The 12,493-nt window shown below is 30.8% G+C and overlaps 1 protein-coding gene across 1 annotated transcript; it reads right to left on the bottom strand.

The window, feature by feature from the left end:
- Positions 1-868: 868 nt before the first annotated feature.
- Positions 869-4,298, bottom strand: LOC140041597 (uncharacterized). The gene is made up of 6 exons (XM_072087647.1): positions 4,226-4,298; positions 2,772-3,895; positions 2,377-2,508; positions 2,000-2,132; positions 1,519-1,686; positions 869-1,065 (listed from the first exon to the last, which is right to left on the bottom strand). The coding sequence occupies exons 1-6, from the start codon at positions 4,296-4,298 to the stop codon at positions 869-871; spliced, it is 1,827 nt and encodes a 608-aa protein (XP_071943748.1).
- Positions 4,299-12,493: the final 8,195 nt, after the last annotated feature.

The raw sequence follows: 12,493 nt of genomic DNA, 5'->3' as shown, positions 1-12,493 counted from the left end.
AGTTGCAAGTATGGTACCTTAGCCAGTGATAAAACTGGAGAAAGAGTTGCAAGTATAGTACCATAGCCACATAAAAACTGAAGAAAGAGTTTAAGTATATTACCTTAGCCAGTGATAACAACTGGAGAAAGAGTTGCAAGATAGTAACTTAGTGAGTGATACAAACTGGAAAAAGAGTTGCAAGTACTGTATGTACATTAGCCAGTGTTAAATATTGGAGAAAGAGTTGCAAGTTAGTAACTTATAGTGAGATACAAACTGGAGAAAGAGTTGAGGAGTTGCAAGAAAGGCTCCTACCCTTGCTATATTGTAGTGATAACAACTGGAACTGTACTGTAATCAAACCGTATTATGATACAAAACAAGTATATTATTCAAAATTCAAAAGATAACAGCAAACACACGTATTAGAAGATAAGCTTATTTATTTTACAATATCGTAATTTAGGATTGACATTTACTGTATATAGAATTATGTATTATTTACAAATAAACACATTTATTACATGAGCCCAAGTACAATTGCACTGTTAATTAATAGTTTTACTACAATAATTATTTAATCATAATTATAATAAACTTTACTATGTATTATATATGATATAGACTTATTGGTTGTATAATTATTCTATATAAATTTACACTTATAGAGATGTTAAGGTAGGCCTAAGCTATTCGGAATAATGAATGATAAATAAACGATGTACCACCATAATTGCATTAGGCCTATATACTTTTGGACAAAACAAAAAAACATAACAAGACACAATAACTCTAAACATGCACGCTTATCCAATTATAAATTTAGAATTTTACATATTTCACTCTATAATTTACATGAGCTGTTTTTCTTAGAGATGTTTCTAATTTACAAAACATATTCGGAACTCGTGAAAGGATGAGAAGCAATCATGTGACTCTTCAATGCGTTCTTTTGGTAGAAGTCTTTGCCGCATTCATTGCAGGAAAACGGTTTTCGTACCGCATGAGTACGTCGATGAGTGTTCAACGTACTTGCAAGAGTGAATCCTTTACCGCAAATTTCACATTTGTAGGGTCTTTCTCCTAAAACCGAGAATACATTGATTTGTATTAATTTGTAGATAATAATATTAAATGGACAAACTTGTTCACCGGGAAAGTTTTCTTGCACGAAGCCGTACAACACGTATTATACAAGCAATACTTGGGGATGCTGCTAGACACATAATTGTGCAAAAATCCATACCAGAGGGCGTTATATGGGTATGTAGCCAAAAGTACCAAAAAGCTCATCGGGTTTTTGGCCAAATTATGCTAGGATTTGTTTTATACCAGATTTCCTTAAAATGAGATGTGCTTGAACATTTGTTTTTCAGAATTATGTCAGATTATGCTATTTTTCTAAAATGATGTCTTTATGTTGTATTTAAACTTACATTATAAAAGTAACATCAGTAACATTAATGTCATATTAGGCATAGATTAATGTTTTAATCAATCAATTAATAGTTGTTATAGAATTATTACCATAAATACCTGTATGTCCGTATATATGAGCTTGCAGATTTCCCTTTTGGTTGAACCCTTTGCCACAGTATGCGCATGTGTACATTTTGACGTCAGAGTGTGTTCTCATGTGATAGGTCAAATGTGTTAGCTGTTTGAACCCTCTGCCGCACTTTTTACACTTGTGTGGCTTCTCTCCTGTTTTACAAAATAAATAATAACATACTTGTTATTTCAGTGTTTATGCAAATTAGTATATATTACGATTTTACCGTTTACTCATAATTTCAAGGATTCATTGCGGTTCTTGAATATTACTACAAAAATACGATTATTCAATCAAATGATTACATTAAATTTCACAGTTTGACAAAAAATAAGAGTTTTTTTTTATGAATTGAAAGATGACGCTGTGTTGGAAACGTCTGGAAATATAGTTTTAAAAACCCTCAATCTGACAAGGAAATAATAAAACATCGAAATATATTTTGTACAATGAACATTTACTTACCAGTATGGGTGTACGAATGAATCTTCATGTCGATTTTCTGATGAAATCCTTTACCGCAGTACTGACATACAAATGGTTTGTAGTTTGTGTGAGTGCGAATATGAGTATGGAGATTGGATGCACGGTTAAATGCCTGTTAGAATATAAAACAAAAATTAAGTATAATAAGTTTTTGTTACGTCACACCAATATATCGATGTCCTGTAAGTATACCTATTAACACAAAAATAACCTACAATTTGTGGGCGCTATCTTGCGAACAATACAAACAAAAAGCATGTACTGTACTTCTAAATCTATTTTATTATGTAATAATTAATCTTCGTCATAGTCATCATTGTCATTATTGTCATAATCATTATATAAACATTAATTACCTTTCCACATTGAGAACAAACGTAGGGTTTAACTGTAGTATGCGTTAGACGATGACGCGTTAGGTTGCCAGGTTGACGGAATGCTCGTCCACACAATTCACATTTAAACGGCTTGTCTCCAGTGTGTATCCGCTTTAAAAGGAAAATGAAAAATAATTGGTGAAGTAAAGACTACTGGTGTGCTTAAAAAACTAGAGGTTTATTTTTAGAAGTTTTCAAGTCGAGTTGATGAGACAACTCTAAAGTATTGTTATCTAAATTTGCATATACATTTTTTTGTAGAAAGAGGGTACTTTATGCATACCAAAACTGCCTCTATACGACGGATGCGTTACATTTCCAGTAACGTAAATAATATGCTTACTTTTAGAATACAACTTCTTGAAGTTACTTACCTTGTGAGTGACTAGTGTATTGCTTCTACTGAATCCTTTCCCACAGACGTCACACTTGTACTTCTTCAATTGCTGCTGCATTTTAGTTTTGTCTAAGTCACCAGTAGTCTGATTTGACGTCATTGCATGCTCCTCCGCAGTTTGACTCTCGGGTTCTATGGATGAGTCTTTAGGCTCAGTTTTCACAATACAGTTCGTCCATTCTTCTTCCATATTATCATTACATTCACTTTCGATTAGGTTTCTTAATTTAGTATCACTGCCATTTTGTATGTATTCGAGTCCTGCAATCGGGGCTCTGGCCTGTCGTCGTCCTTGTTGGCCTAGATACATTGCTCCGCGTAAGGATACCAGATGATGTTTCAAGAATTCTTTATGCAGCTGGCCATCCGTAAGATCTGGTTGGGTTGTGGTGGGGCTATCAGTATTGAAGTTTTCTGGAGAATTTGACCCTTTGTTTTTGGGTAGATCTCTTATTACCGGTGGTGTGTAATACGACATATCGGCTTTAGAAGTTGTAAAACTTGCCGTATCACTTTCTGTTTCAAGACTAGTTGATATGGGCGGCTTACCGTGTATGTTATACCTTTGCTTAAAGGCATAAGGAAACTGCATCGGCATGTTATAATATGGAAAGTAATGTCCTTTGTGTTGGCTAGTTGAATTTGTGTAGACGACATATGGATTGTATGAAAATAGTTTCTTAGGAGTGACTTCAAGACTGCTTCTTATGACGTCATGGCGTGCTGAGCCAAAACCTTTCTGAGAGTGAAACATAGACTGTGGTGTTGTATTTGTTTCTGAATGTTGCCGAATAAAAACAGGTTGGACGGGTTGAAAGGCTGATTTAGGCGAAGAACACTCGATATCTTGCTTAGTCTTATTGCTGGACAGGTCTAGTGGTTTTTCCTTGTCGTTCTTTTCCACTTTGCCTTTTGGAGTAACGTCTGCAGCCTGATGAGTAAGACCACCATAAGGACTGCGCTGATGATCTTTGGAAGATTCTGAACTTTCTAGGATATCTTCATGCGGTGTGTTGTTGCGTGATTGGCTTGAGTAGATTTTAGGCACATCTATCAGTAAAGGCCAGTTAGTATCAACCGTCAAAGGTTGCCAGACATTATCTGAAAACAAAAACAAACTGTTATTAGCCTAAACATGTGCAATATGCAATCCAGAGCTCTATCCAGCCACAAAATCGAATCATGGCTTCGTGTAAACGACACTATAAAGTAATTCACACGAGAACGAAACATCAGAATGATTGAATCATGGCTCCGTGTGAACGCCCGTACAGATATCAAGTAACTAACACGAGCATGGCACAATTGCTATAGCTCAATGAAGCCTACATTAATAGTATAAATAAAAATGTTGTATATTATACAATTTTGTTGTTTCTGTTATAAAACCTAGACAAACTAAAATAACGTATAATTAACTATAATGATTACCAGGTATTGGTCTGATCGGTAAAATGCAATTGTCTCTTTCCCGCCGCTTCTTAACTAAGAAAGCTCGTGGCATGCTGGAATTTCTGTAAAGAAATGTAAATATAAAACATAATTAATACCATTTAATGTAATTGTTATTTATATTTGACATCTTTCTTATTCTTAACTATAATTTGTAAAGTTTAATGAAATCCAGAAATATGTTTGTATTGTTAAACATTTGCAATTGTTCCAAGACCTTTTCTGAAACAGTAACGGACCCAACTCTTCTATTTTCATTTTGATCCCGTATTGTTGTGTTGTTACAGAACAAATAGGCATCTTATTTTAAATGCTCTTTGTTGTTTTATGGTATCTTGGTAATCCTTCATTTCAAGTATCTCTTAGACGATCCTATTATCTCTAGATGTATTGTAGAAAAGTCAGTACTACACTACACTATAGCAATAGCTGGTTGTCTTTTTAGCCTAAAGTCCAATATTCAAATACAGTGTAACCATTGTAACTTAATACAGTGTACATATGATACCTATGTGACACTGTAAATAAATTTGCCTATGATACTGGACAGGTAATGGCAATGGGCTATCACGTGAGTTGAAGAAATCTCGACCAAAAATCAACTTTTATTTTAGGAAAGCATATTATATAATATACTCTTGATAAGTTGTTGTAATGATTAATTTTGTTATTTATTAATATAATAGCATCTTATTTTACCCATATTATTTTAGATAAGATTAAAACAGACGTTATGATAAAAACTGTTTAATTAGAAAATTATTTTGTAAACCTGTAACTTTATTACTAATCTCATTTTTTTAAATATGCAGAATTAAATTATAAGTTATGTATAGTTTATCAGTTGATTCAAATGAACATTTTAAGAATACAGTAACATAGTAGTAGCCAGTATTATGACGAAGCCATACTGATAAAAACTGTATAATTATTTAAGTCAGTTAAAATAGTTTGTTTCCCGTAAGCGAACGAAGAAATATTAATGATCGAAACCTGTATAATAAACGCATTTTAAAATGAATTTAATAAATTAATAGTTTAATATTACGAGAGGGGAACGAATCTAGGCCTACACCTAAATTAAGTAAAACAAAAATATTTTGCGAATTAATAAAATTTTGACCAAAATAAATCCAAAACAATGGTATTTTGAATTATTGCTTTTATTGCGTAGTTTTAATTATTTTCTTTCGACTTCTCGTTTAGATAAGAAAAACAAATACAGAAAAATAACTCGCTATTTCGACATTGCTTTATTTCGAAAATGTTATTTTAAATATAATGAAATATTACAATGTTCACAATTGATAGCGTAAAAAAATATTTGTTAAAGACACTTTCTTTGGCATGCTTTTGTATAAACAATCATTTGGAAACTGTTTCCGACCAGAAAGTCACTTTAAATACTGGTATAAGTGTTTTTAAAGTAATAATGTTTAATACTTTACCTGAGAAATATGTTGCAAATTGTAAATAACTTAATTATAGTAATTAAGCACTTAAGTATCTCCTCTGTTCGCGTGTCCGTAAGTAAGTAAAAGGCCTACTCACTTGATTTATTTGTTAGCAGACTATTTATACGACTGGTTCTTTTGAAGAAATGCTGATAGCCAATGGGATTGCGAGTTTTATTGTTGTGTTAAACAAGTTTTACGCTATTGCGTAGTTAAAATTTCGCCAAGGATGTTTTTATTTTGTGTCTGCGATATTTGTTTGTGTGTGTGTGTTTTTTTTCTGTCTGTTAGCATGGGGATGGCAAAAACTAAATTATGGAAGGGGGAGGGGGAATAGAGATCATGATGATCCCAACTTCTGGACCATTTTTTTGTTATTTTTATTAGGCCGTACAAATATTCAAGAATTTTAATCCATGAAATGACTCATCATGATCCCAATTCTGAACCACTTTTCGGACATGGGTTGGACTGGGCCAATTTTTTATTTAGTTTTTTTTTTGGTGGTCATCCTACATAAGTTTCATATAACAATCAATATTATTACATTATTGAACTCCCTGTTTGGCCACACTTGTATTTGTTATTTATTTCAAATAATAGTATAAAATATTAGGCCTATTATACAATAGAAATAAAGCCGTTTTTAATTGTGTTTATTTAACATTACGTAATGAATAATTTCTATATTAAGAAGACTTAATCTCATACTTTGCCCCATTTTAAATTTGAAATTTAAAGTTATGATGATGTACCGTTACCAAAACCTGTAAGAAATAGAGCTGTTTTGAACTTTGTATCATTATGTAATGATTGGCTTCTATGAAGAAGACGTAGCTCATACTTTGTCCCAATTTAAAATTTATGAATGATGTACTGTGACCCATCTTAATAGTATGGCCTCGTGTAATTATCATTATTTCTTTTCTATGCTTTCTTAAACATGTCCTAAACTTGTATTTAAATCATGTTCCTATTGCACTAAGAAAAGGTCTACAAACTTTATTGGTGTAAACATTTTATTTACAACATTCATTATTTTACTTGTTATGCCTATTGGCTAATTAGCTGAATAGTCCGCATTTTGTTTTGATTTCAACGGTTTTACAATGAAGAATCCTGCCATTATTTACTGTTTATTGTTGTGGTTTATATGACCGGGGAAGATTGACATACCATTTTCTAATAAGATGGTATTTTGAATCACAATAATTAAAGATATATTGTCTCAAAAATTTTATTTTTAAATAATTAATAAATCATACATTTAAGGGAAAAGGCGAACAAATTAATAATTTCACTTATAAAATAATGAACTAAAAGGTTAATTTTAAGCCAAACCTTTACCGGAAGCTGTTGGATAAAACGAAAATACAGACAAAATGTGCTCAATTCATTTTTAGTCGCGTGGACGCGACTCTATAGTTCACTATGTCAATCGGTCGGTCTGTTGGTCTGGCGGTCTGTCTGTCGGTCCGGTATCACTATGCGTTTTAGCACGCGACTTATGGCTGTTGGCTTTGTTTCTCTTAACACGGAGTTCTATTAGTTCTTAGATTTAATTCTTGTTATAGGATTGTAGCGTCTTCAAAACAACTGAAGAATGAAATGCACTGGGGTTTTTTTTCAGAAGGTTAGCAAACGAAATTTTGAAAAATTTCAACAAAATATTATGTAATATCTACAACAATAAAAGAATCCATAAAAATACATTGCGGAAACGTCCGAAGTTTTTCAACTACCTTCATAATAGTTTTGTTGCTTTATTCATATTTTTATTTATTTATACTTTTTAATCACAAAATGTTTTATATATTTTTACAGAATTTAGATAAATTTTTCTGTATACAATTTTTCGAAGAATAAATATAATTATTTTATTAGGGCTTTACGGTTTCCATATTTTGTTATCATATCATATTATCAATCGAAAAAAAATAATAACTTACGGAATCGTACTTTAATTTTGTTTAAATAGGCAATGGGAAGAAATAATTATTATTTATTCAATCTTTTTATAAGTTGAATTATTATTTTTCTGCTGAAGTGAATTAAAACTTCAAAATGTTCTATTCAATGCTTGATTTTATTTTATATCTTTTGTGGGCCTTTTCAACCTTAACTGTTATATTACATAAACACAGGTTATATTATTGACGCAATGAGTGTTGATAACATATTCCAATGCCCATAATGTCAGTTGAGAAAATTATTCATTTCAAGTACCCTTGAAACGGAATCATGTATAAATGTAATAAATTCTTATATGTAAATGACAAAACATGCCAAATCTATAAATAAGCGTATTTTCAGCTTAGCGCCCTTGCTGAACAAAAGACACATCCGCTGTACAATTATTAATGTATTAACTAACGTATCCAATATGCTACAAATGACTAGAAACTAAAACAGTTCATCGTTTTCATATTACATGAACAACAGTAGATTAAAAGTCTGACCGCTACGTTATATTATTACGTAATCAATGTATGAAAATTGTAAGCGCGTTGGATTTGGCCAAAGGACATATTTAATTGCGTTTTGCTTTAATTATTCTGAAATCGATATAGCTCTTGAGTTTTGTAAGGTGGCAACTGGACTTTAGGACATTTTAAATTAAAATCAATCGAAAGGCTTTATGAATGTGTATTGCAATCTGCTGCATTGTGTCATGTTTAAACATGAATGATTGAGAATGATCAATATTTTGTACAATTATATATTTCAAAGCTCAGATAAAGGCATGAATTTTAGATATATTCCGGTTAAATGCACATAAAATTATCACTGAAAAACATTACTTTCCCTATAAATGGTAAAATACAGAATTTGGCAAAATGATAAAAACTAGGCAGACTTATTTTTCAGTAGTAGGTAATCTCTGTTAACAATGGTAAAACAAGTTAAAAATACGAAAGTCTAATCCTGCTACATGAATATAAATATGTCCAAATTTTAACATAGCTAGTATAGGTCTATGTGGTACAATTTGTTTGCTTAATTTTCAACCGTACCGTTTTTTTTAATTTTGAAAGTCTCTCTATTTACAACATTTTGTAAAAACAATAAAATCCTCAAAACTAAGATCTATAATTTTAGGAATGTATGATCAATAAAATTGTTTGCCCGCACCTGCTGACCTTTCAAAATAACACGTAGAGAGCCATTAGTATTTCCACGTAATCTCCTTAGATTGCTTACAAAAATTGAATATTTTTATGAGAAATACCTATGCCAATGTGTTATTTGGAAGAAAGAATAGTTCAATTAGAAGTTTTTTTATTTCATCATTAAAATAATAATGATAATAACAATAAACATTGATAAGACCAAATACAATTGCTGATATAGGTGATATTTTAGAAGTGAATGCATATTAAGAGATCTACACTACCAGACAGAAGTGACACAACTAAAAAGAAACAGCAATCACTTAGCAACTTTTGAGGAAACAAGTAAAACATTTTAAATTCATAATAATAAATAACAAAAAACTGAGAGTTTTAGAGAATTTGTTTTTGTACCATGTTACTTCAACTCCGTTTAGGTTTACATAAAAAATGAACAGATAGAGGCACTTTTAACCGTAACATATACATTGTACAACCAGTTACAATATAGCCATAATTGAATTTTTATAAAAATCATTAATGCAATACATTCGTCATCGAACATATTGTTTTAAGTGTGCAACTAGCGTATTTCATCATTTATTTTTAATCTTGAATAGTATTAGTAATTTAAGTTATTAACATAATAAGCCATGTGCTTACTTAGGCCAATACCGTGCTTTTATCCAGGGAAGACTAATTCCTTGACTTTAATTCAGAAATTATCGAGTCGAGTGAAATCATTTGTCAATTTAAACGTCGTTCTTTTTTAAGCGTTATTTTCCTATTATGTATTTACAATAAACAAACCCTCATTCGTAATTTATACTTAAAATATAATATAATTAAGATCACGATTATGTGAACCTTTGGAAAAATGGAAACAAGCAACCAACAGTTTTTCGTTCGTTCGTTTTTATTTCACAATGCATCAAACTTAATATTTTTACATAATAAGTATTAAATAAAAAAATGCAAAGCCTGGAAAAGACCAAATAAGCTCAATATAGAGCTTTAAGCCTGGTTTCACCAGTACAAAATACACTAATAATTGTATCAATTACAATAGACAATAATTAAATATTAATTAAAGTAGTAGAAATAATATTATATATATATATATATATATATATTTTTTTTATATTTTTTTTTTATACACAATTAAGCTACAGGACAATACAAACACAACAAGAGGACAAACGTAAAGGGTATAGTATATGTACTATCATATATACTTGCAGGAGGTGAGACAAAAAAAAAAAGTTTGATGAAAAAGTTTTATTAGTACGATCTGTATTGTGATAAAAGGAATTGTTTATATTTGGATTTGAATGTATTTAAGTTATTAGTATTTAGTAAGGATTGACTTAAATTATTCCATACTAGAGGACCATGGTATTTGATAGAATTCCGGATTGTGTTATGGGTTAAATTTATTGTGGCGTAATTGTTGGCGTTTCTTGTATTGTAGTTGTGAAATTCATTATTTTTGATGAAGAAATGTTTGAAAATATTTGGAAGTTGATTGTTTGAATATCTGTGCATGAATGTGGCGATTTGTAATTTGTTAATATCGAAGATGTTTAGGGTATTAAGTTTAAAGAAAAGGGACTTTGTGTGGGCTATATAGTGAGAATTGGTACAAATGCGAATAGCCCGTTTTTGGAGTTTAAAGAGTTTGTCTAATTTAGAAATATGTGTGGAAGCCCATGGACAGAGAGTTTTATTTTTAGTATCTGTAATTCCCCAAGCAATGTTACAATAGGATAGATAAGGTAAAATTAATGTGTTATATAAAGAAAAGAGGATATTAGAGGGTAGAATATATTTAAGTTTTTTTAAGACACCGATGTTTTTTGAAATTTTATTAGCTATATTTGTTATATGGGTTTTCCAGTTTAAGTTATCATCTATAGTTACACCAAGGAACTGAGAATAAGTAACCCTTTTGATAGGAGAGGTGATTTGTTGTCTGTTTTGAAGATAGTTAGAAAGTAGAGATAGAGGAGTTCCACGGATTCCATAGTGACTAAGTTTAGTTAAAAGAATTGTGTGGTTAATAGTGTCAAATGCTTTAGACAAGTCCAAAAATAAGCCAATAGTATGGTGGTTTTTAGATAAGGCGTTAGAGATTTTACTTTGAATGTCCAGGATTGCAAGATCAGTAGAATGTTTTGGTCTGAAGCCATATTGGTTATCATGAAAAGATTTATGTGAAGAAAGAAAGTTGTAAAGTCTATTGTATATAAGGCGTTCGAGTATTTTAGAAAAGCAAGGCAAAATTGAGATTGGACGGTAGTTTTCAAAGGAATGGGAATCATTTTTTTTATGAATAGGAATTACTTTGGCGATTTTTAAGGATGATGGAAATACACCATTAGTTAGTGATAGATTAAAAATGTGGGTAAGGGGTCTGGTAATAAAAGGTCCAATTTTTTTAATAATCGTGGGTTCAATATCATCAAGGCCAGCACTTTTACTGTTTTTTAGATTAGAAATTATTTCAAGAATCTCTTTACCAGATGTAGGTTGGAAGAAAATTGAATTTTGAGTGGGATTCTTTAGATAATCAGTAAAGTTGCCATGAGTAGCCGAAATTTTAGAAGAAAGATTAGGTCCAATATCAGTAAATTAGCGATTGAATTTATTGGCAATTTGAGATGGGTCAGTAATTTTTGTACCATTATCTGTAAAATAACTAGGTAGCGTCTTTGTGGTGTTTTTACAGAGAATGTTATTAATTATATTCCAGGTTTTTTTAATGTTATTTTTATAGTCGTTAAACTTATTTGTATAGTGTTGCTTACATGATGTTCTTATTAGTCGTGTGAGTTTATTTCTGTAAGTAATGTAATTGGTTTTATTAATCATATTTGGTGTTTTTATATATTTTTTATATAATTTATTTCTAGTGTTTATAGATTTGATTATACCTTTTGTTATCCATGGTTTACAAAGTTTACGTTTGTTAATTTTAGTTCTTGTCTTTGGGAGGTGAGTATCGTATAGTGAAGAAAATCTGTCGAGAAAAATATTGTAGGATTCATTTGCAGAGTTATTTTGGTAGACATCGTCCCAGTTCGTGTTCATTAAGTTAATCCCTAGAGATGCTATATTTTCTTGGTTTATCTTTCTTGAGTAATGTTTTTTGTTACATTTTAAATTTTTTATTTGATTTGAATGGGAATTGTTTAGGATTTGGAATACTGGAAAGTGATCAGTAATGTCGTTAAAAAGAATACCAGGAGTTATTTTTTGGTCAAGTACATTTGTAAAAATATTATCAATAAGTGTAGATGTTTTAGTGGTTATTCTAGTTGGTTTGTCAATTAGAGGATATAAAGATGCTGAGTACATGGTGTTTAAGAATTCATTCGTGTAGTTATGGGTTGAGTGTTTTATAAGGTCTAGGTTAAAGTCACCACAGACAAATAATTGTTTTTTTTCCTTTGTTATTGAATCAATGCAGTTAGAAATGTTGTTTATGAATGGTTGAAAAGAGCTATTGGGAGGCCTATAGATAATACCAACAATGCTATTTTTGGTAATAGATTCTATTTCAATAAATAACGAATCATAATTTTGGTTTGTTGGTAAATTTATATCACTTCTGATTTTGAAATTTAGTTCATCTGAAATGTAAAGGGCAACTCCCCCGCCTCTTTTACCTGCACGGTTAGATT

The sequence above is a fragment of the Antedon mediterranea genome, chromosome 1 (assembly GCF_964355755.1).
Source record: "Antedon mediterranea chromosome 1, ecAntMedi1.1, whole genome shotgun sequence".
NCBI lineage: Eukaryota > Metazoa > Echinodermata > Crinoidea > Comatulida > Antedonidae > Antedon > Antedon mediterranea.
Note: the sequence above shows the minus strand (reverse complement) of the source record. Positions and strands in the feature narration are given on the sequence as shown.

What these genes read in the sequence shown, in the direction of transcription:
- LOC140041597 (XM_072087647.1), bottom strand. Translation starts at nt 4,298, where the DNA reads ATGCCACGAGCTTTCTTAGTTAAGAAGCGGCGGGAAAGAGACAATTGC. An exon ending in TTTGTTCTCAATGTGGAAAG is followed by an intron (nt 2,133 to 2,376) that starts GTAATTAATGTT and finishes ATATTCTAACAG; the next exon opens with GCATTTAACCGTGCATCCAA. An exon ending in TCATATATACGGACATACAG is followed by an intron (nt 1,066 to 1,518) that starts GTATTTATGGTA and finishes TCTCGGTTTTAG; the next exon opens with GAGAAAGACCCTACAAATGT.